This window comes from Triticum urartu, chromosome 2A (genome assembly GCF_056163025.1).
Source record: "Triticum urartu cultivar PI428250 chromosome 2A, HENAU_Tu73, whole genome shotgun sequence".
NCBI classification, from domain to species: domain Eukaryota; kingdom Viridiplantae; phylum Streptophyta; class Magnoliopsida; order Poales; family Poaceae; genus Triticum; species Triticum urartu.
Window position 1 is genome coordinate 658,461,326 of NC_141874.1, and position 25,037 is coordinate 658,486,362.

Below are 25,037 nucleotides of genomic sequence, written 5' to 3' on the forward strand. Positions count from 1 at the left end.
CCCCGCGAATACATCATCAAGTTCAACATCCTTTAATTTCATGTTTCTCATCGTTGCTTCAAGATCAATCCCTCCTTTGCCCATCTTCGTGCCTCCTGCGAGGTACCTGACCCGATTGACGACGTCGCCATTGATATGATCTAACGCCGTCCGTCGTCACTAGCAGTGTTGCCTAGGCCAGGTGGATGGACCAGCCAACCCCTTTGATCAGCCCAAGCGCACGCTAGGTCGTGGAGAGGTTTGGGTTTCAGCAAGCCAGACCAAAGATCTCGAGATCACTCGACAACGAGAGAATCCCCATAGCGGAGAAAGAAAACCCTGGGGGTTATTTTTTAGACAAAGAAAAGACTAGGGTAAAGATCTTTCAATCACAATTTGCAGACTTCAAAATCTCCTATAGGTACAAGCAGGCCTTAATTTTAAAAAAAAAACAAGGACTAGTGGCCCAGCCCATCTCCCAGGAGGAAAATTGGAAAAGGAACAAAACAAAATCCGTTGCGTCCGTATTATCCTTGTTGCAGTGTCTGGCCCTCGCGCTCTCGCCGTCTCGCTGCGGCTGCCGGCTGCCCCTCTCCCTCGCCGCGCGCGATTTCTCCGCCCACTCCCATACCCAAGTTCTAGGGAAAGATACACTGCTCCGATGGCGGTCAGAGTTCCGTCCATGGAGCTGAACCGCTCCCCGCCGCTCCTCTCCGGCGGCCGAGGTACTCCCGCATCGTCGCATTTTGTTGGAAAATGACCAGATTCTAGGATTCTTGAAGTCTGTAGAAATTTACCCCCTTCGCCCGCTTCTGGTTTGTGGCCTCTGCTGCTCCATTCCAGCGTTCTCACCGCGGCGCCGTGTTTACTGTCCTGCTAATCAGTTAACCAGCGTGCAGCTTACAAGTAGCATAACTGACCATGTGAAATTCGTATGTGTAGTACGTACAAAACTAGCTTCACTCTCACTGTTCTGCGGTTCATTTGATGATTGAAAGTTGAAACTTTATCAGTATGTGGTTATGATGCTAGGGGCATACTGTTCAGGAAGATTTTAGTTCTTTTTTTTCAATGTAATAAGGGCCTTCCGCCCCAATTCATACAAACTGAATGGTAGATTTTCAATTCTTTATCTATTAGTACTATTGTGTGTTGACCATTTGTATGTTCCATCTACCTTTGAAGGAAAAACATGCCTTCAGAAGCCTTTCATTGTCCAAGCAAAGAGATCAGGTGGATTGGAGAAAGCAAATACTAGGTACAAAACACATCTTTACAGTTCAGACTCTTATCTGATTGGTTTCCTTAAGAAATTTAATGTGGCCACCGGTTGGTAGCTTAGGACATATAAGTGCCACTGAACTCAACACTCGTCTTTCATAATTTGTATAATATTCTAACGCTTACCAAAAAAACAAGCAGGCCACGAGGACCGCAAGCTTCTGAAAAACTCAAGAAAAGAGAACCCCTGACTCGTGGAACTGTTAGCGCGCCTCTTCCGGTACCAGGACACATACCTCGACCTCCTTATGTTGGATCAAACAAAATGCCCGAGATATCGAGTGAGAGACAAATGCAGGACAAAGAGACCATCATGCACATGAAAGCTGCATGTGCGCTTGCTGCTCGTGTTCTTGAAAATGCAGGGAAATTAGTCAAAGTAAGCACGCCCTTCAGCATTTTTCTGTAGTCTGTTTCTCTTAAATCTAACTAGCTTGCTATCCATGTGCCAGAGCCATGAGTTGGTTGCGAGATCTTATGGGTTTCACCTCTAGCCTACCCCAACTTGTTTGGGACTACACGCTTTGTTGTTGTTGTTGTTTCTCTTAAATCTAACTATGTCACTGATCACCAGTTATAGTGCTGAATTTGCTCACTGTTTGTATGATCCCTTTGTTTACAATACAGCATGCCTTTTTTTATGTATACTCCGCAATTAATTTCAGCTTCAGTGAGAAATCTATTGCATCTTTCTATCAGCCCTCTGTAACAACAGACGAAATTGATAAAGCAGTGCACAAGATGATCATCGATGCTGGAGCCTATCCATCCCCGCTTGGATACGGTGGGTTTCCAAAAAGTGTATGCACATCAGTGAACGAATGCATGTGCCACGGTATTCCTGATTCACGAGAACTAAAGGTTCAGAAAGAAGGCCTTTCTTAACATGCTTTTCGCCTACTTCAGAGCTTTTCCACAGCTCCATTTCTGACCTAAATATGTGTTTTCGTGGGGTTTTACAGGATGGAGACATAATTAACATTGATGTCACTGTCTACTTGAACGTACGTGTTTATGCTTTTGCTGTATAATTATTTCTTGCCATCACTTGGTAACATCGATGGGTTGTGCACTTCAGTTTGGGGATAATCACCAAGTTATATCCTTCTCCATTTCAGGGTTTTCATGGGGATACCTCTAAAACGTTTTTCTGTGGAGAAGTTGACGAAGCTGCTAAAAGACTTGTGAAGGTACATTACCTTTTCTTTAGAACACATGTACTGCATGTTCTTGGAACCATAGTTTTTATTCATCAATGGTGGCAGAGTTCTGTGTGGCTAAAATGATCCATGAGGCACTGAAATAAACCCTTGCTAGTTTCTAAACTTGAAAGTGTATTTTTCCTATGTGTTAATTCCGTCACTGCTTCCACCTTTTCAAATTTGCTATGTGTCTGTTTACACTTGGTCAATCCAACTCATCACTGCTAGTGTAACTATGAAATGGCAGAAGGGTATATCGAATTCTCCTCAAATATAAACCTTGATAACCATAATGGCTTATTATTGCTAAAATCAGGTTACTGAAGAGTGCATGCTTAGGGGAATATCAGCCTGCAAACATGGTGTGAGCTTTAAGAAAATCGGCAGAAGAATAAGGTATAGGTCTCTCACACCATATTGAAGTGAAGGAGTCACATTTATTGAGGATGCAAAGTATTGTTCGAGTGTTTGACCATACCTATCACTGTATATACTGGGTAAGGTACACCCAGACTGTATCCTCTCAGATTTTCAAACCCAAACATTGGAGAAGCCTGATGTGCCAAATACAGACAGTCACCTTGTCGTCTTTAGAAATGTCTTCTCCTATTTCCTAAATGGGTTAATATGTGCTTCCAGAGTGTTACATTAGAACACTTTTGACTATCAAACAGTGTCATTTCCATCATTTACAATCAACTCAACATTTATCTCACGTGACTTAATACATCTATATAATTTTTTGCTTTTTTTCATAAAAAATGCATATTTAATAGTTTCACTCATTGGTTTTGTTGGCTATTTCAGCGAGCATGCTGAGAGGCATGGATTTGGTGTCGTGGAGCAATTTGTTGGGCATGGAGTTGGCAGAGTATTCCATTCACAGCCAATTATATATCACCAGCGTAAGTGATTGCTAATAAACAACGAGGGTTTTTAACATGCTCCCTCTTACCTCTCCTTTTCACATGAAAGGTAAGAGTATAAAATAGATCTGAGCCGTTGATTGCATTAATTAGTGTGTTTTATTAACTCTTACCTTCTTACCTCCCATGTGAAAAGAGGGGGTAAGAGGGAGCATGTTAAAATTGCTCACAAACAACATCCATATTGTATCGAAAACTGAGGAATTTGCATGCGCCAACATTGCTATTGCTTATGGTAGTGTGCCCTATGATAATAGAATGAGAAATTAGCACATATTCTCAATTGTAGAGCAAACTCTAGTGAAGATTAGAGGATCACTGCAGAATCTACTGCAGCCCAGTGTACATCAAATTTTTGTCCAGGCTACAGACATTCTGTCTGGGTTCTCATGCCATGTCCGTCAAGTTACTTCAATTGGTCATAATGACAACAAAGAAACTGACAAAAACATGTGCCGAGCCACAAACATGTTAATGGAATTTGACGGTAGTCAGTGCCACCAACTAGCTGACAGATGATTATTGCGATATTGAAGCAGGCATTATGTCGGTAATAGCTTCTGAAGTCAAGTGCTATTGGTTTCGTTGCGCTGTTTCGGCACTAGATAGCTTGATCCGATCTGCTGCATTGTCCATGCTTGGACAATTATAGCTGACAGACACATTCTTTGTGCACTTGAACAGGCAACAACATGCCGGGGCAGATGGTAGAAGGGCAGACATTCACAATAGGTACGCACCGTTCATCCTGCCAATACCTTCTTGAGTAGTACTCCCTCCGTTCCAAATTACTCGTCTTAGAAATAGATGTATCTAGAACTAAAATACATCTAGATACATCCATTTCTGCGACGAGTAATTCGGAACGGAGGCAGTAGTACTAACCGAAGGCTGAAGCAGCCAGGTTTTGAGTATTTGACTTAACGCACGCTGTGGCAAACTCTGGGCAGAGCCGATCCTGACCATGGGAGGCAGCAGCATCGAGTGCGACATGTGGGAGGACGGCTGGACGGCGGTGACGACGGACGGCAGCCTGGCGGCGCAGTTCGAGCACACCATCCTCATCACCAGGACCGGCGCAGAGATCCTCACCAAATGCTAGCAAAGCCAGCGATGAAGGCGTACGAATCCTTACCCGCGTAGATCACGCGATTTCATCTTCTTCGTCTTCTTATCTTGTATACAAAGCATTATTGCTGAAACAGCTGCGTAGGTATAGCCGGTTATTTTTGGCAGCAGCAGAGAGCTTCCCCAATCTTTTCTCTGCCGGTTTCCCGCCTGTTTTTTTTTTCTTTGCCCTGTTTACTTTTCCTGTTTTTCTACAAAAAAAAATCGTTTTCTCATGTCTATGGCCGTGGCCGCCGAGCACCGGGCGTGGAAGCTCTGCGTGCCCGTGGCCGCCGAGCGAGACAGCGTCCTGGCGCGGCGGGGAACAAAAGTTTGGGTGGGAGTAGACGCCGCTGGTTGCTGGTAGTGGTTTTCGCGGGTGCGGCGCCGAAACGTGGAGCCGAAGCGAGATCGCCGGCGGACGCCTTGATGGCTCCCGGGGCGCCGCACGGGTGGTCGCGTCGCCCCGCCGTGCGCGCGAGGAAATCGCAGCTCCGTCGCCGTGGCATATCTTAACGTTGCCGTGAGTACGTACGTACGTGGAATCGCCCGTGCGCCTTCCACGTGTGGTTCATCCCCGATGGAAGAAGGAAAAACCTGTCGGTAACCACGCAGAAATATTATCCCTCAGAAAAAAAAAGAACACGCACACATATTTTCTTCCCGCAAAAAACAAACGCACACGCACGGATATTCGAGCGAATCTGCATGGCGTGCACTGCTGACCCGCCGTCGCGTGCACCACTGTTTCGTCGGCCTGGGTAGGGGGCACGACAGCACACGGACCACCACAACGCGACGCGACGCACCTTGTTTCCACCGTAGAGGCGTGGGGGCAAGCAAAGCGACGAGCAGGTTCGGCGCCGCCGCGCGCAGCTGCTCGATCCGATCCACCGGGCCTGCGTGCTTTTGCCAGCAAGCTCGTGGTCCGGCGGTTAATTTATTCTGCCCGGCGCCGCCTGATCCAAAGCCGCCGGCGCCTGCCCTCTATGGGCCCGTGACGACGCGTGTCCGTCCCTGTATGGCCGGACGGCTCTCGCTCGGGTTCAGAGCCGGAAAAAAGGCAGCGTTATTCGCCGAGGCACTTGAGTTGATGCCTTGACTCACGCGCGGTAAAGAGATTCCCCCCTCCCCTCCCTCGCGCTGCCCTCCCCAGAGTGGCTCGAGGGCGCCTAGGGTTTCCCCGGCGCCGCCCCTCTCCATCCTTCCTCCCTCCCTTGCCGCCACCCGAGGCGGTCGCCGGGCAGCTGCCGATGACGGTGGCGGTGAGGTCTTCGTCGCTTCATTCTTGCGAAGGACTCCGGATCCAGGGCGGCGGCCCTGGTTGGCAAGGCAGTGTCGTCTCTTCGGCCGGCGGCGTGCGCGGGAGATGCGGGCTGGCTTCCTCGGCTGCTCGGGCGGCGAGGAGCAGGCGGGTAGCGGGCGCGACGCAACAAGGTTTCCCTTTCTCCGTTTCAGATCTAAAGGTCAGGCTCCCCTTCTCTGCTCTCACTCCGCTGGTCCGCCCGATTTGGGGCCTCTGGCTGCCGGATTCGGTGCCGGCGGGGTGCTCCCCGAACTGGTGGTGCGGGACGAGCCCGGGGGAAACCCATGTTTGGTTTTTCCAGTGCAGCGGCGGCGCCGCCATCTTGCGTCGTACTACTCCCTGGAGTCACCGCTGTGGGCTCCCCTCCCCACCCCGGCCAAACTTCCCGGGTGAAAGCTCGAATCCCGGCTGGATGGGCGACGGCGGCGCCAGGTGTGTCGTGTCCTCCTTGGAGGCGCCGCCTGGGGAAGATTGGTGCTTTGGGTTGTGTGCAGCAGCTTGCAGGTGGGCGGCTGGTGACTGTCGAGTCTCTGTGGCTCGGTAGCTCCTTCATTTCGGCGACTCTTCCGGCGGTTTACCCTCTACTATCTGTCTCCTTCGGTGTCTACGGTGTTGCCGATGTGTGTGTGCTCCGACTTGTGGTCGTGCTCCGTGGCTGCCTCAGACTCGAGACCAACCATTGCTCTAGCTCTCGGGTGAGCGTCTCTGCATTCGACGGTGCAGCGCCTTCGAGCCTAGGTGAGGGGAAGGGATCCCCTTCGATGTTAGAGGAGGCAGGTGTTGGGTCATCTCCAGCCCCTGGTTTTCAGCCCCTGAGTTCGACTCCTCTACCGTTTGCTGATCCTTGATGCTTCATTTATAGTCGTTTTAGGTGCCTTTCTGTAGTGGGCTTCTCCTCAACTAGCAGTTCTTCATTAGTTATCTTTTGTTTGCTGGTTGTAGGTGTAGTGTTGTAAGCTGTTCTTGCAGCCCCCTTGTATCGTTTGGCCAATGTTGTGTGGTGGTCTCGCTCTTGTACTCCTGGCTGGTTGATGGCTTTGTTAATTCAAAGTCAGGGTCTTCTTGAGCCTTCGTTTTAAGAAAAAAACTGACGCGCGGTGGAGGCTGACCCGAGGCGAGGCTAGAGCCGCTCGCCGTTTCCATTTCGCCACTGCTTTTCCGCTCAAAAAAAGCCGCCGTGCTTTTGCGGGGTGCTGTGGAAGCAAGCAATATCGGCAAACTGACTGCGAAATGTACGTAGAACGCTGTTTTCGTGGAATATTCGGCGCCCACAGGATAAAAAAAACCTCCAAAATGGCCTGGTTTCCAAAAGAAAGACAGACCTCTAAACAATGCTCCAGTACAAGTAGCTTTATGTGTGCACCTTGACTTGGTGAGCATCGACCGAAGTAAGCAAGGCTCCTCCGGAGAGAAGAAGAAAAGCAAAGCTAACCACTAGTAGATTCCTGGGCAAAGCCGATCGAGGCTGCAAGCAAGTCCGTCAACAGCTAGTGCTGCCGGTTTCTCATCGAATCAACTCAAGTAAGTAGGAGTGGTCAAGCTGATACGATATGGATATGCTCGCTTGCTTCCTTGCTTGCAAGAGAATCCATCCAGCCGTAGCAAAACAGTCGTCGTCGGAGCAGGGTTTGCAAAAATCCAACCGTGAACCGGCAACTGCTCCCCGGTGCCGCCACGACCACGAGTATACACACAAGCACACGGGGACGCACGCGTGGACCATGTGTAACTCGGTGGAGTGCGGGGTCAGATTTGCCGCGTTCCGAAGGAAGCTGGAGTAGCTAGCTGGTAGGACGTTGCTGTCCGCTCCGTCCGTGCGACGTGTGTACGTACTACTCCTTCCGTTCGGAATTATTTATCGCAAAAATGAATGTATCTAGACGTATTTTAGTTCTAGATACATCCATTTTTGAGACAAGTAATTTCAAACAGAGAGTACATAGTTGGACGTTGACGGACCCTCCCTTCTCCACGCGCGTCGTTGTGGCCTCCAAGTCGTTGCCGCGGCCGCGTCCCCTCCACGCAGGATCTCCCGCGTGCGGGCGTCGGTCGCCGGAGAGAGCATCCGCCCTACGCGTTGCGAGCCCGGCGGTGGTTTCGCATTACGAAACGTCGAGCAGACATGGATAGCTGGCCACCGAATCTAGCGAATCCGCCGTGTAGGCAGACGGCGGCGGCGCGGCGCGCATTGTTGACTTGCCGTTGCGTGCAAAATTTCGACGGCGGCGGCTGGCTGGCTGGGTGGGTGAGGGGCACGACCACGGGACTCGCCTTGCTTCCACTGTAGAAGCGTGCGTGGGCCACCGTGCTGGCTCGGCGCCGCCTCAGCTGGCGGCACGGCGCTACTCCATCGGTTCTACGCACCTGCCTGCCATGCCATGCCATGCCAGCAGCCAGACCACGGCTCGTGATCCGCTGGCCCTGAACCCATGCCAAAGCCGCCGACGCCCGCCAGCTGTGGTCCCTTGCTGACGCGTGCTGACTCCTCATTGGCCGGCCGGCCGGATCGCTCGGGTTCAGGGCCGAAAAGGACAGCGTTATTCCTGAACGAAGTGCTCCGTGCTCGAACCGGTGCTTTGACGATGAAGAGAAAGAAGACCTACTCCAGTAGAGGGGAGACCAGTGCTTCCATCGTTGTCTCATTCGCTCCAGCTTTTCTGCAGAAAAGGAAAGTTGTTCTCTCCGCCGAGGTGGGATATTAGCAATTTGACTGCGAGGTAAACGTTATTTTCACACAATATTCAGAGCTATTCGTTGGTAAGAACGTTGGTAAGAACCACCTGGTTTCCCAAAGAAGGGCAAAACCCTGAAGTATAACTACTCCCTCCGTTCCAAAATATATTGCGCCCGTGCTTTTCGAAGTTTAACTTTGACCAAAAATTTAACCAGCGAGACCGACTGTGACGGGAGCAAAAATTATATAATTGAAAACTTCTTTTGAATACGAATTCACTGGTATAATTTTTGCTCCCGTCGCAGTCGGTCTCGTTGGTTAAATTTATGGTCAAAGTTGAACTTCGGAAACCGACGACGCACTATATTTTGAAATAGAGGGAGTACCTTTTTCTGCACCTTGACCTGGTCAGTTTCGAAGCTTAACAAAAAACAAAGCTCCTCATAATGTTTGACCAAGTTTATAAAAAAATATGAACATTTACAATAGCAAATCTATATGATGTGAAAGTGTATTCAACAATGAATCTAATGGTATTGATTTGTTAATGTATATGTTAATATTTTTGTTCATAAACTTTGTCAAAGTTTACAAAGTTTAACTTTGACCAAAGCTAATATGTGGAGTAAATAAAAACAAAGGGAGTGTTGGATTATAGATGGGGTTTGGCCCATATAAGACAATAATATCTGGTTAATCTCTAAGGCTCATTTAGGTGCATGGCAAGTAGTGGAAAGTTTAATACCATAATGCTACAATAAGAAGGCTGAGACCACTTTATAAGGGTTGCTTTACCACATGTCATTGGAAGCTTGGGAGCTCCACATACACCATCGGTTGTCTAAACATAGAGCAACTAGGATTGCTTGCAAACCTCATGTACACCCCCCACGAGTTTTCATCTGTGACCGGCCACGGACCCCAACGGGCAAGTGTACTATCATTACCTCCGACAACAACAAAGGCCTCCATGGTCATTTTCCTTCCGCGCATCTCAGGGCCAAACGCCGCTCAGGTGCATCTTTTGCCTGCCGCATAACCTACTTTGACCATGTCTCTCACTACCACTGTCGTTGACCCACACTTGGACACATTAACCCTGGGAGGACCGTTGTGTACGACGTCCCCATCGAACACTAACAAATTTTCCATAATAGCTAAGGAACATCCATATTTACATTTCAAATAATTAGTAACCGAATATTTTAGTATTAGTCGTTAAAACTTTAAATATAATAATAAGGAAAAAATATTTTAATATTTGTATTTACATTTGAAATACTAAGTGTTTTTTAATATCATTCGTTTCGACTCTAAACATAATAATACGATCATAACATTTTAATAAGATACGATTAAAACTCTTAATATATTTCGATTTTAATAACATTTCATTATGAAACGGCTAATACATTTTAATATGCATATTTTCTTTAGAAATTAGTCAATTCTTTTTAGTATCATTTGGTTGGACCTTAAACATAATAGTACGATGATAACATCATTCACGGTAGTATATCAATATAAAAAATGTTCGCAAGAGCAGTAACATCATTCACAACAGTACATCAATATAAAAAATATTCACAAAATTACACGTTGTCATTTATACAACAACTTCAATATGGATGTCGTTCCGAATAAAATTAAGCCTCACAATAGTATGAAAAAATGTCCGTCGGCATGAACATATCACCAGTAATATATCAACGGAGTCAACCTATTATCACATGCACATAAATATTAGACACGGAAAAAATAGCATTTACATGTATGTGGTCATCACCTCAAAAGGGACATCGAAGATCGAGACATAATTTCTTCAATCACATCATCTCCTCCTTTTTGATGATGATATTTTTTACCTAATTACATATATCATTAAGGATATTAGCATCTAATCTTAATATACAAAACTTAGATTATTGCGAGGTAACCAAATAGACCTACGGTTTCCTAACTATACAACTTATTAATAAACATGCCACATGAAATAACATCACATTTAATCAGGAAATGACCAATTATAGTACAAACTTTTCGTTAATTACCATATTAAGAACTTCTTGCATACCAAACTAAATTGATGCATTTGAAAGGCCTAACGTTGATCTACAATACCGTCAAATATTTGTTGTCCAAATTTCAACTCTAACCCAACCTAAACGTTCAATAGAAGTACTAATTATGACTTAATGACAAAAGTAGCAACATTGTGCATGTCAAGAAAATTACTAGTAATGGACATGGCTAACATTGATCTACAACATCTTCTTTTTTTGCGAAGAGATCTACAACATCTTCAACTTACTCTTCTAAAAAAATACTATAAATGCAACATATCTCGTCTAAAAACTTTTGTAACTTCCAAGCATAGCTAATGACGAGCTAAAAAACTAACCAATTTCCACCGTGCATGCCAAAAAAAAAACATGTATTGCAAAGCTCATACATCAATCTTAAACTTTGTAGTTCACTTCGCACGACAAATCCTACTTTAGAAGCTCCAAATGACTCCACAAAGTGATGAAATAGTAATGCCTAAAACAACAAAGAATACATACTTATGAACTAATCAAACAGAGTAAAAACATCATGCATGCGAACGAAACCAACAAAGATGGATATATCTTACCTCGGCCTATCTTTTCTTCAACTTCAAAATCCAACTGTAAATCGCCCAAAGTCGCGAGTGAAAGTGGCTACTGAGCTTTTCTTTCTCTGCGTTCTTGGAGACTTGGAGAGAGCAGAGAGGCACTGAAGGCAACCAGAGAGTGAGAGGGAGTGTGTTTGCACTTGGAGCAGCGGCATTGCATATAAAAAGAAGAGGAGCGCCGGAGTGTCGGGACAACAGGTTAGAACTCACCTACCGCAGTCTCCGCAGTCTCGGATTCCAACCTGAGTGGTGCCGCATCGGCCGCAGCAACAACAAGGTTGTCGGCTCGCGCGCAGCAGTAGGACTGATGCCGCCTCGCGCCAAGGCAGCAGGGCTCACCTGCCCCTGCCCTGTTCCATCTTGGCTCGCCGCTAGTCGAGGAATCCTATTACCTGCCACATGTCGCCTCGTTGTCTCCCCCGCGTGTGGTGGCACCACGGCTAGACCGGTCTGTTCTGGCAATTCGTATGAGAGGTGGTCTTTTTCGTCAATTCCGTTTGGCAGGTGGTTCTTTTGGAAAAAAAATCTGGCGCGGCAGGGAACAAAAAGTTCGGTGGGACTTGCCGCGTTGGAAGCTAGACTAGATAGAAAACGCAGGCGCGATCCGGCGCGCGGCGCAACCTTGAGCCGAAGCGAGATCGCCGGGCAACGACCCGATGGCACCGGCACCGCCGCACGAGTGGTCGCGTCACCTCGCCCCGCGTGCAAGGAAACCATAGCGCCGTCGGCCGTCGCCACGCCATAGCTTAACGTTGACATAGTACGTACGTGGAATCGCCTCGTGCGCCTTCGACGTGCCATTCATTCTCGGTGGAAGAAGGAAAAGCCCCACCGCCGTGTGCACCACTGTCTCGTCGGCCTTGGTGGGGGGCACGACCACGACACGGGCCACCACCACGTGACGCGACGCGACGCACCTCATTTCCACCGTAGAGGCATCAGGCATGGGGGCAAGCGACGAGCAGGTTCGGCGCCGCCGCATGCAGCTGCTCGATCCGATCCACGGGGCCTACGTGCTTTTGCCAGCAAGCTCGTGGTCCGGCGGTCGCCGCCTGATCCAAAGCCGCCGGCGCCTGCCCATTGTGGGCCCGCGGCGACGCGTGAACCGGAAAAAAGCCACTGCACTTGAGTTGATGCCTTGACTGACGCGCGGCGGAGGCTGACCCGAGGCAAGGCGAGGCGAGGGCCGCTCGCCGTTTCCATTTCGCCACTGCTTCTCCGCTCAAAAAAAACCGCCGTGCTTTTGCGGGGTGCTCAGGGTGGAAGCAAGCAATATCGTCAAACCGAATGCGAAATGCCGGCTGTTTTCGTGGAATATTCGGCGCCAACAGGATAAAAAAACATCCAAACTGGTCGGTTTCCAAAAGAAAGACAACCCAGTAAACTAGTACTACCGGCTTCATGTATGCAGCTTGACTTGGTTAGCGCCGATCGAACTAACGTGAGAAAGCAAGGCTCCTCCGGAAAGGAGAAAAACGTAGAGCTAGCCACTTCGTTCCTGGGCAAAGCCGATCGAAACTGCAATTCCGTCAACAACTACTGCTGCCGTTTTTTCATCGAATCAACTCAAGTAAGTAGGAGTAGTAAAGCTGATACGATACGCTGGCTCGCTTGCTTGCTTGCAAGAGAATCCATCCAGCCGCAGCAAGACAGTCGTCGTCGGAGCAGGCTTTGCAAATTCCAACTGCGAACTGCTCCCCGGTACCGGCCGGGCAATGGCGCCGGCAGCACCGCACGTCCACGAGTATATACACAAGCACACGAGTCCCCACTGCACTGCCTGCCTGGCGACGCGATTGCTCTCCGCTCCGTCCGGGCGTCGTGTGTACGTACGTGCGGACTCGTTCCTACCTCTACCGGACCCTCCCTCCTCCACGCGCGTCGTCGTGGCCTCCAAGTCGTTGCCGCGGCCGCGTCCTCCCGCCCCTCCTCACTCAGCATCTCCCGCGTGTCAGTGCGTGTGGGTGTCGGTCGCCGGAGAGGAGAGGAGCACCCGTGCTACGCGTTGCGAGCGAGACGCCGGTGCCTGGGGGCTTGGCGGTGGCGGTGGTTCCGGCTTCCGCGGGTGCCGAAACGTGGAACGGAGGCGAGATCGTGCTGCACCGCGCCTTGGTGGCAGCACCAGCCGGCACAGCTGGTCGGGGCGGAACGCCAAGGCGAGCGTGGATGGGTGCGTGTCGCTCCTTGAGCAGGAGCAGGAGCTACGTACGTGCGCACGACGAGGCCACACACCGCGTCAGAGCACCCCAAATTCTGCCGTGCGTGCGGGCTCGACGTGTCGTTCTTGGGCATCTCCCCCGGACGGACGGAAGAAGGAGAGAAACCATGCGCTGCACGGCGGGTTAACCGCGCGGATCGCACTACGATGGGTAGCTGGCCGTCGAGTCTAGCGAATCCGTCGTGTAGGTACTAGACGGCGGCGCTCATTATTGACTTGCCGTTGCGTGCACAATTTCGACGTCGGCGGCTGGCTGGGTGGGTGGGGGCACCACAACGGGACGCGCCTTGTTTCGACCGTAGAAGCGCGCGTGGGCCACCGGGCTGGCAACTAGGTTCTACGCACCTGCCTGCCATGCCATGCCATGCCATGCCAGCAGGCAGCGCGCGGCTCGTGATCCGCCGGTTGCTTAGGCTAACTCCATCACGCGACCCCAAACAACGTCCGTTTTGTCCTGTTTTTTTCTTTTGGATAGATTTGGGGTCGTGTCCGGGCCTGTCTTGGGATGCGGTGGTCCCATCCTGTTCGCGTCTATTTAAAAAAAAGGGACGTTTCAAATGCCACGACCCGAGTTCATCACGCCGGCAACAAAGCCAGCGGCCTACACGGCCATCGTCGGCAACACAGCCAGCGGCCGACAACACAGTCAGCCTCCAAAATGAATAGTTGTCCTTACCGGCAACACAGCCGGCCTCCAAAATGAATGTTTTTTCGCCGGCACACTGTCAGCGGCCCAGCGGGCGAGCGGCACCTATGCCAGCCTCCAAAAAGAACGGCCACGCCGATCGGACGACCTAGTTCAGGCCTTCGGCGTCGAGCATCTCCTTCTGCTTGGCCTCAAACCAGGCCCTCGTCTTGTCGCTCATCTTCGACAAGTCCACGCTCATGATCGCAATGGCCACCTCCTTCGCTTTGGTGGCGGCATTGGTGGCCTCGATGTCGAGCTGCCTCTGCCTGGCCTTGACGTTGTCGGCCTCGATGTCGAGCTGCCTTTGCCGGGCGGCCTCTTCCATGTCGAGCTGCCTTTGCCGGGCCGCTCCTCCATGTCTATCTTCCTCTTCTTGGCCGCCTCCTCCATCTCAAGCTTTTGTCGTTGGAGGTCTAGGTATTGGTTCATTTGCTCGTCCTTGCTTTGCCGCTTCTTCTCGTCCCTCGCATCCTTATGTGACATCATGCCATGCAAAGTCTCATGCAAGGCCATGGATGAGGCGTCACGTATGTTGTCCACCTTTGAGTTGGTCTTGCCCCTCGGCCTCTTCAACGCCTCGCCATCCCCACCTCCGGCAAACTTGGCCGTCTTCTTGCCTCTCTTCCTTTGAAGTTCACGGTATTGATCCTTGAACTTAGGGCAATTGTTGATGATCGTCCAACAATGCGTAAGAGTGAATGGCTTGTCATTGTGCCGGGCCTTGAATGCCTCCAAATATTGAAATGCCTACACCACATGATCAACAACAAGTGAACATGCAAACATATACACGGCCGAAGTCTCATGGCCGTAGCAAGGGCTAGAAAGAGAAGAGCATACCATGTCTCCAACACCGAGACCACTCACGGGCCGTGCTTCAACGCTCTCAAGTGCGGCACAATAGCACTCTTGTTGGATGAACAACCATCTTTTTTGAATCGAACCGATGCCACGGTTGCTTGTAATTTGGTAGGGCTCAAACATCTTCCTTTCATGGAATGTTTTGTGGACTCTCGTCCAAAATACAATGCCCTTTTGTTGCGCGCCGGTCCTTGGATCTTGGCTAATCTCCATCCAACATTGGCAAATCAACTTGTCCTCATCTTGTGTATATGAACCGGTGCGAATGCTCTTCCGCTTCTTTTGTGCTTCCGCTCTTTGGGTGAGCTCGTCTATGAACAATGGAGCACCACTAATATCAACATCATTGGCTTCATCTTCATCTTCACCTTCGACATAGATGTCATCGTCTTCATGCCACGAATCACCATGGTCGTAGTCAGCACGGTCGTCCGCCTCTTCATCGGGCACGTACTGGACGCGGCCATCCTGACTTTGGGTCTCATCGGGGTCGTAGGCACGGCCATGCCCAGCCTGGAAGATCACGCCCTCCATGTACTGGTTGTAGAAGGGGTCCTCCACCGTCGGCGTTGAGGTTGGCATTTCGTCAAACAACACGCGGGGGGCCGGCATGGTGCCCGTGAACGGTGCAAGCGCCTGCTTTCTTTGCATCTCGACGGAAGGCCGCCCGCCGCTGCTGGACTCAGGCGTCACGTTGAGGTCGATGACGGCCGCGGGGCGTGGTGTGGACGGCGCGAACAAGCCCACGTCCGACGACGCCGAGAAACGGGTCTGGCCGTCGTGCCTGGGTGGAGAAAAGCCGGGCGACATGGGCGAGGCGCTCGACGTCGGCGACTGGCAGTGCGTAGGCCGGGCGACGGACGAGCCTGTGCTCGTCGGGCCGACGGCCGCTGCATGGAACCCCGCCGGACGGCCCATGCCAAGCATGAGGATGGCGTGCGCTTTGGTGACGAGGTCCTCCTTCTCGTCGGCAGCGGCCTTGCGCCGCGCGGCCTCCAGCTCCTCACGCTGAGCGGCGAACTTGGTCGCGGCGGCATTCATCTTGACGGCCGCTCTCCGTTCCCTCCTCTTCGCCGATTCCGCGTCCAACTTGGCGATCTCCTCCGGCGTGTACTCCGACCGCGGCTTCCTTGGCGCCTTCTTCTTCACCTTTGCGGTCGGGTCGACGGCCAGGCCGCCGGAACTCGGTGGGGCGTCGGCCATGGACGGGGGAGAGAGGGGGGGCGGCGGGAGGGACGTGGGAGGGTTTGGGGGAAATGGCGCCAAATGGCCGTCGGGGGGTTTTTAGTTTCTCCTACCGACAGGCGGGCCAGGGGAGGACAAGCGCGCGCGTCCCGCCCGTCCGCGCGCTGTCCGTTTCACCCCAAAACCGGCGCAAGTTTGGGCCGGGGATGGGTCGAAAGTGGACACAAAGCGGACAAAAGTCTGTTTGCTCCCGCGCGCTGGTCCGCTTTTTTTGTCCCTTTTACCCCAAACGAACGAGGCCGAACAGAATAGGGTCACGTGATGGAGTTGGCCTTATTTTATTCTGCCGGGCGCCGTCGCATCCAACCCAAAGCCGCCGACGTCTGACGTGTGCTGATTCCCCGTTGGCCGGCCGGCCGGCCGGATCGCTCGGGTTCAGGGCCGAAAAAGACAGCGCTATTCCTGAACGAACTACTACGTGCTGGCGGTGCCTTACGGTGAAGACACAGAAGACCAGCTCCAGTCGAGGAGAGACTAGTGTTTCCGTCGTCCCATTCCGCTCCAGCTTTTCGCTTTTCTGCTGTTCCTCCGTCCGGGGTGCAGTATTGGCAACTTGACTGCGAGGTAAACGTTGTTTTCACACAATACTAAAAGGTTAGGCCAACTCCACCGCGCAACCCAAACGAACGTTCGTTTTGTCTGGATTTTGTCTTTTTGGGGCGTCGATGGATTCGACCATGTCCGTGTTTGTCCGATGGGCCGTGAGTGCGCCCAACGCGCGGCCGCACTCCAAAACCTATCCGTGGTGGACGTGAATAAAAAAATTAAAAACTTAAATGAAATAACTAAAAAAGTAAATAAACACAGTTAAAAAAGCACAAAACATATATATAGGGCTTACGGCCACAAAACGGCCCAGTTTATCAGTCCACTCTTAAACGGCCCAATTCATAATTAACATAAAACAAAAAGAACGCCTCCCGCGCGCTCCTGCCGCGCTCGTCAATGCCGTGGCCGTCGCCGTCTTCAGTGGCCGCCGGTATCGTCGTCGTCGCTGACGAGGTCGATGTATTCCGGCGGCGTCCACAGATGGGCCGGCGGTCTATGGTGCACGGGGGCGGTGGGCTGCAAGGTGGCCGGTGGTGCCTGCACCACTTCCTCCCGAGGCGAGGCCTCCCGCTCCGGCGACCGCGGCGGCGTGGGGCACCAGTTCACGGCCCCAGGGCGGCCGCCATCTGCTCAGCGGAGCACGACCAGCTCCACCCCTGACCCACCAGGTCAGGGTGGAACGCGGCCACCGGCGGCTCCTCCACCACCTCCTCCCGAGGCGCCATCTCCGGCTCGGGGATGGCGACGTCGCCGGCCGCCGAGAGGGCCATCGTCGCCTCGAGGTCCGCCCATTGGCGCTCGTCGTGCGTGTGCATAGAGTTCTCCATCACACGCGCCATGAGCCGGGCCTGCTCCTCCGCCATCATGCGAGGAGGTGGGGGTGGCGATGGAGATGGCGACGGCGACGGCGTGGGCGTTAGGCCGCGGACCCGCGTACGCCCGCGCGCCTGGGGAGCCGCTCGGGGCTCACGTGGCCGTCGCGGCCCCGTCGACGTGCCGGCGAAGAACGACGCCCGCCGCACGTCGTGTTCATCGCGGAGCCATGTGTCCCACAATGGCGAGTCGGGGGCGTACCTCTCGTCGTAGTAGAGGTCGTCCGGGAGGAGGCGGTGGCGGCACTCGATCTCCTGGCGGTGCGCACGGCCGCTCTACGGGACGGGCGGATCGGCACGCGGTCGGCCGACAGGTGCCAGTTATTGGGGAGGTGGACGACGCTCCAGGGCAGCGGCGTCCTCGTCTTCCAATAACGGCGGCAGACGGCCGTCTCGATGTAGTGCCGGTGGCGCTCGCCGGCGGCCGTGGGCGCGATGGAGAAGGCGGGCGGCGCGGGGGCTCGACGTGGTGGCGATAACGACGCGGGCTCCTCTTTCTTCACCGAGTCGCGGCGGCGTCCCGACAAGGAACCAGCCTCACGGTCGTGCTTGCCTTTGCGGCCGTAGTTCCAGAGGCCCATGGCTGCAGGTGGCCGGCCGGCGAGTTCTTCGCTAGGGTTTGGGTTAGGCACTGTCGGGGTTCGAGGAGGCCGCGGGGTGGCGTGGGGCAATGTGGACGACGACCCGTCCACGCTTCCTACTTAAAAAAGGACGGCGACCGTTCGACGTGCGGATGACAGGTGGGGCCGCCCGCTCGTGCGCATTGATGTGGGTGGGTGGAAGGTAGGTGGCCGCCTGCCACGCGGCCCGATGCGGACGAGGCACTCGTTTATTTGATGTCCGTTACGATCCAAACCCGACGTAAGTTTGCGCTTAAAATGGATTGGACTGAATACGAAATGGACAAGATGGATACGAACCGTCGCGCGCTGGGCCGCCAATGAAGTTGGCCTTATTCGATAGACAAGGGAAACTTGCTGGTTTCCCAAAGAAGAGCAACCCCCTAAGCTATAACTACCTTTTCACGCACCTTAACCTAGTTAGTTTCTAAACCGATGATTGACAACGACCAAAGCTCCTCTCGAAAAGGGAAATCAAACTGACAAGTAAGGCTAACCAACCACTAGCATGCCGTATTTCGGAAAAAAAAAAACACTAGCATGCCGTTTGGTTCTATGGGCAAAGTTAGTTTTTTTCTGAAAGTACGCCTAGGCATACCATAGCTTTATAGTACCAGGCAGAAATAAAACTACAAAAAATTACCACACACTACGAACAACGAGCGTAGGAAAGCAAAGATACAACACAAAAGAGCTTATCCTCAGCAAACACACAACACCGCGTTTCGACCGACGCCAGACGCCTCCGAGACCACCAACTACCGTAGAACTTCGCTTGTCGACGCACCATCCACGCTACACGTCTAAGAAAAAGTGGCAAGTGAATGGCAAGACTATCCGATCTAAAGGAAACACCAGCGACGAGTGTACGCAGCGCCGTAGGGGAGCAAAAAAGGACAGAGGTGAGCAATGAGGACCCAGCCATGTCTCTAAATACAAACAGAAATATAACGTCGAGAACGCTGTCATTGTGTCGCTCCAACACCGAATCGAGGCTTTCATCTATAGACAGCCACCAACTCCAATCAAGCGAGGGACACAACGAACCTGCCTCAGCGATGCTTTCAAGAAGGGGATGACGTCCACGGATGCCATCGCTATCGGTCCGATGAAAGCTGAGCAAGATATTCATCCGTGTGTCGCACATCACCACGCCTCCTAAAAATGGGCAACACCATCCAATTAGCCTCACACGGCCGATGCCATAGCACTTTGCCGATGTAGCCGCAAAGCCAAGGACCGACGACCAGCTGCACGGCAAAGTGAAACCTGGCCACAAGCCCACAACACCAACTCCCGACCTGGACAAGGAACCGCCGCCGCCCCGCACCTCCAGCAAGGTCCAGGGCCGTTTACAACAGTCGACGCCCACTCCAAAGGCCGACCTTGCGACCGTCGGATCCGCTCCTCCATGAAGAACCAAGGTGCACTAGAGCATCGCGCTCGCGACACTGCACAGAGCTTGACCGGCCACTGGCTGCTCGCGTAAGACACCATCTTGGTCGATCCATCACAACGCCCTCACCAAACCATGTCCAGGGGTTCGCACCGCTGCCCCCAGATGGCGCCGCCATGGCCCGAGCCACCGCACTGCTGCCAGCTCTCTGCAGGTCCGCTGCCCACCTAGGCTTCCTGTCGCGCATCGTACGCCCTCCCCACAGGCCGACGAAGATGAGCCCAGGTCGAGCCCCTGGCACGCGCGCTCCGCCGCGGCGCACGAGCGCGAGGAAATCGCAACGCCGTCGCCGCGGCATAGCTCAAGGTTGCCGTACGTACTTACGTGGAATCGCCAGTGCGCCGTCGACGTGTCGCTCATCCACGCAGAAATGTTCTTCCCGTAAAAAGCACACGCACGCACGCACAAGCACACATATTCGAGCGAATCTGCATGGCGTGCACCGCTGACCCGCCGTCGCGTGCACCACTGTTTCGCCAGCCTGGGTTGGGAGCACGACAGGACACGGACCGCCACCACGCGACGCATGCCCGACAGAAGCGTGGGGGCAAGCAAAGCGACGAGCAGGTTCGGCGCCGCCGCAGCTGCTCGATCCAATCCACCGAACCTACACCAAGCTGGCTGCGGCTCGTGGTCCGGCGGTTAATTTATTCCGCCGGGCGCCGCCTGATCCAAAGCCGCCGGCGCCTGTCATCAGTGGGCCCGCGCCGACGCATGCCCGTCCCTGTATGGCCGGACGGCTGGCTCAGGTTCAGAACCGGAAAAAAAACGCAGCGTTCTTCCCCGAAGCGCTTGAATTGAGTATGACCCGAGGCGAGGTGACAGCGTGTTTCCATTTCTCCACTGATTTTTTCGCTCAAATGCCACCGTGCTTTTGCGGGGTGCTGTGCAAGCAAGCAATATCGGTGAACTGACCGCGAAATGTACGTGCGCTGTTTTCGTGGAATATTCGGCGCCCACAGGATAGAAAACCCCGCTCTAACCTGGATTGGTTTCCAAAAGAAAGACAACCATCTAATCAGTACTCCTACTTGAGTTGATTTCTCTACTCTTATAAAAAATCAAGTTGATGATGATGATGTGTCTATCATCTTGCAATATAGACCGTCCGATCTATATCTGATGGATAGAAAACAAATTATAACAATTTTATAAAAAATACCTGCACCTCTCTCCACATTTGTAGATAAGGCTTTCCCTCGTTCATCTTTATCTCCCACAACCTCATTGTTGAGCAATTAAAAAAGAAAGTCTCTGAAACAATCTGGCATGGTGGCCGTTGCCAGCGTCATCCATCCCCATGCTGCCACTTAGTCCAACCACCAATCAGCACCACGCCCCACTCCTCCTCACCTTATTTCTCCCCTTTCTCGGCAAATCATTAGTTTTTACACATGAGATTACTTCCACATGGGTCAGTCACAAGTCACAACAGGTGTTTTGTAAAAAAAATACATCTTGATGTTCTGTGCAATGCACGGGCATCTTGCTAGTCAATGAAAAAACGGCAGCAGTAGTTGTTTGACGGAATTGCAACTTCGATCGACTTTCCCCAGGAATCAGGAATCAAGTGGCAAGCTAGTGATTAGCTTTGCATTAGTTCGATCGATGCTAAAAGCATCTCCAATAGACGGTTCATATGTAAAAATATCTAATTTTTGAATCTTCGAGAGCAAAAAACACTGCTTCAACAGATGGTACATATGTAAAAACAGTTACATCACCGCCTCCTGTAGATGTAAAATACAACACTTCGTGATATAAATTTACATCACGAGATACAACTGATATAAAATCGTGACCACCCGCGAAACGACCAACCGCCAGTTCATTTCCTTTCCCGCTTGCGACAGCCCGCCCGCCCGTGCACCAGGCGCTGGAAATCGCCGCCGGCACCGCCCAAATCGTCGTCGTCGCCACCACCACCCCAAATCGTTGCCGCCTCCCTAGCCCGCGTTGCCTCCCCTCCGGAGGGCATCTCGCAGTCACCCCGGTGCCGCCGATTCGGGAAGCAGCCGCGGCGGGATTCGCCGACTCCGGCGGTCCGGCAGCCTGTATAGCTCCTCATCGCGGCGGCCCGACCTCCCTTCTCCTCTGCGCCGCCGTCCGCAACATCGACCGACTACCAATCCAACCACTGGCCATCTTCTTCCACCCCGCGCACAAGGTGTTCGACGGAATTCCCCAAGGTAAAAAAATGACGAAACTTTGAAAGTGCTAGTGATCGACTAGAGGGGGGTGAATAGGCGATTTTTATGAAAGTCTTCAAAACATGGAAGTTTCGAAGACAAAGACTAATAGCAGCTAGGTAGTATGGATCAGGATGGAAGACAGTATGAAGCCAATCAGAACAAGCAGTCACAAAGTGAAGACAAATAAATAGTGCAAACAGGCACTGACTTCACAAGGACCAACTGTAAATAAAGAGATGGAAAGGATAGAACCAATTGCTCGTTGAAGACAATGATTTGTTGGACCAGTTCTAGTTGCTGTGACAACTATACGTCTGGTTAGGGAGGCTGAGATTTAACTCAGAAGACCGTGTCTTCACCTTATTCCCCTTGAGCTAAGGACACCCAGTCCTCGCCCAATCACTCTAGTAAGTCTTCAAGGGAGACTTCCAAACCTTCACAGACTTCGTTCACCGGCGATCCACAATGACTCTTCGATGCTCAGAATGCGACGCCTAACCGGCTGGAGGATTCACAGTCCACAAGTGTAACAAGTCTTCAGATCACACAGACAGGAATACTTCAGTGATGCCTAACATTCTTTGGCTCTGGGTGTTTAGGGCTTTGTCCTCGCAAGGATTTCTCTCTTAAAGGCTTCGAGGTGGGTTGCTCTCAAACGACAAAAGTCGTGCACTAACTCTAAGCAGCCAACCAATTTATGGTGTAGGGGTGGGCTATTTATAGCCACTAGGCAACCCGACCTGATTTGTCTGAAATGACCCTAGGTCACTAAGGAACTGACACGTGTTCCAACGGTCAGATTTCAAACACACGCGGCAACTTTACTTGGGCTACAAGTAAAGCTGACTCATCCAGCTCTGGATAAGATTTGCTCTCATTGTCTTCGCTCGAAGACATAGGATTTTGGTTAAGCATCACTTCAGTCACTCTGACTTTGTTCACTGGGACCCCACTTAACAGTACGGTGGTTCCTATGACTCAACAAAGAAGAAAAGAAAACGACGAAACAGCTAAGTCTTCACGCTCCATAGTCTTCACTCAATGTCTTCTCTTGTCATAGTCTTCAATGTGAATATCTTCACATACCACCTTTGTCTTCAATGTCTTCATACATTTTTAGGAGTCATCTCCGGTAGGAAAACCGAATCAATGAGGGACTACTACCTGTGTTATCCTGCAATTCTCACAAACACATTAGTCCCTCAACCAGGTTTGTCGTTAATACTCTAAAACCAACTAGGGGTGGCACTAGATGCACTTACGATCTCCCCCTTTTTGGTGATTGATGACAAACTGGTTGAAGTTTTCAACGGGGATAAAAGTATGTGAAATTGTAAAGGATTTAGGTATTGTCTTCGTAAGTAGCAGGAAGGCTCCCCCTGAAGATGTGCATATAAGTATTTTGCTTTTGCATGCAAATGCACATGGCAGGTTGTACTTGCGGAGCTCCTCTTCTACTTATGAAGACAATTCATCATGCATGAAAGGATATAACGAAGATAATGACATGCATAATGAGAAATGGACGTCTGCAAAATGACTTCGTGCGGAATTTATCATCGCACATGCGGAATTTATCACCGCATCACATAGTGTCAAAAAGGTAGCAGACGACCAACAAGTTTAAGTGTTACAACTCAAAACGAACCAAATGTTTCAAAAGCAAGAGTTGTAAGTGAAGGAAATATGCCCTAGAGGCAATAATAAAGTTATTATTTATTTCCTTATATCATGATAAATGTTTATTATTCATGCTAGAATTGTATTAACCGGAAACATAATACATGTGTGAATACATAGACAAACAGAGTGTCACTAGTATGCCTCTACTTGACTAGCTCGTTGATCAAAGATGGTTATGTTTCCTAGCCATAGACAAAGAGTTGTCATTTGATTAACGGGGTCACATCATTAAGAGAATGATTTGATTGACTTGACCCATTTCATTAGCATAGCACTTGATCGTTTAGTTTGTTGCTATTGCTTTTATCATGACTTATACATGTTCCTATGACTATGAGATTATGCAACTCCCGTTTACCGGAGGAACACTTTGTGTGCTACCAAACGTCACAACGTAACTGGGTGATTATAAAGGTGCTCTATAGGTGTCTCCGAAGGTACTTGTTGGATTGGCGTATTTCGAGATTAGGATTTGTCACTCCGATTGTCGGAGAGGTATCTCTGGGCCCACTCGGTAATGCACATCACTATAAGCCTTGCAAGCATTGCAACTAATGAGTTAGTTGCGGGATGATGTATTACGGAACGAGTAAAGAGACTTGTCGATAATGAGATTGAACTAGGTATTAAGATACCGACGATCCAATCTCGGGCAAGTAACATACCGATGACAAAGGGAACAACGTATGTTGTTATGCGGTCTGACCGATAAAGATCTTCGTAGAATATGTGGGAGCCAATATGAGCATCCAGGTTACGCTATTGGTCATTGACCGGAGACGTGTCTCGGTCATGTCTACATTGTTCTCGAACCCGTAGGGTCCGCACGCTTAAGGTTTCGATAACAGTTATATTATGAGTTTATGAGTTTTGATGTACCGAAGGAGTTCAGAGTCCCGGATGAGATCGGGGACATGACGAGGAGTCTCGAAATGCTCGAGACGTAAAGATCGATATATTGGACGACTATATTCGGACATCGGAAAGGTTCCGAGTGATTCGGGTATTTTTCGGAGTACCGGAGAGTTACGGGAATACGTATTGGGCCTTATTGGGCCATACGGGAAAGAAGGAAAAGGGCCTCAAGGGTGGCCGCACCCCTCCCCTTGGTCTGGTCTGAATTGGACTAGGGAAGGGGAGCGCCCCCTTCCTTCCTTCTCCTTTCCCTTCCTCTTTTCCTATTCCATATGGGAGGTGGAATCCTACTAGGACTAGGGAGTCCTAGTAGGACTCCACACTTGGTGCGCCCCCTCCTAGGGCCGGCCTCCTCCTCCCTTGCTCCTTTATATACGGGTGCAGGGGGGCACCCCAAAGACACAACAATTGATCCTTGAGATCTATTAGCCGTGTGCGGTGCCCTCCTCCACCATAATCCTCGATAATATTGTAGCGGTGCTTAGGCAAAGCCCTGCGACGGTAGAACATCAAGATCGTCACTACGCCGTCGTGCTGACGGAACTCTTCCCGGACATTCTGCTGGATCGGAGTCCGGGGATCGTCATCGAGCTGAACGTGTGCTAGA

At 51.3% G+C, this 25,037-nt stretch overlaps 1 protein-coding gene across 1 annotated transcript; it reads left to right on the forward strand.

Annotated features, from left to right (window-relative positions):
• The first annotated feature begins 478 nt into the window (after positions 1–478).
• Positions 479–4,650, forward strand: MAP1C (methionine aminopeptidase 1B). Its single transcript, XM_048702979.2, has 10 exons — positions 479–704; positions 1,165–1,237; positions 1,402–1,639; positions 1,960–2,121; positions 2,223–2,264; positions 2,379–2,450; positions 2,779–2,858; positions 3,270–3,367; positions 4,073–4,120; positions 4,339–4,650. The coding sequence occupies exons 1-10, from the start codon at positions 641–643 to the stop codon at positions 4,488–4,490; spliced, it is 1,029 nt and encodes a 342-aa protein (XP_048558936.1). The 5' UTR covers positions 479–640; the 3' UTR covers positions 4,491–4,650.
• Positions 4,651–25,037: the final 20,387 nt, after the last annotated feature.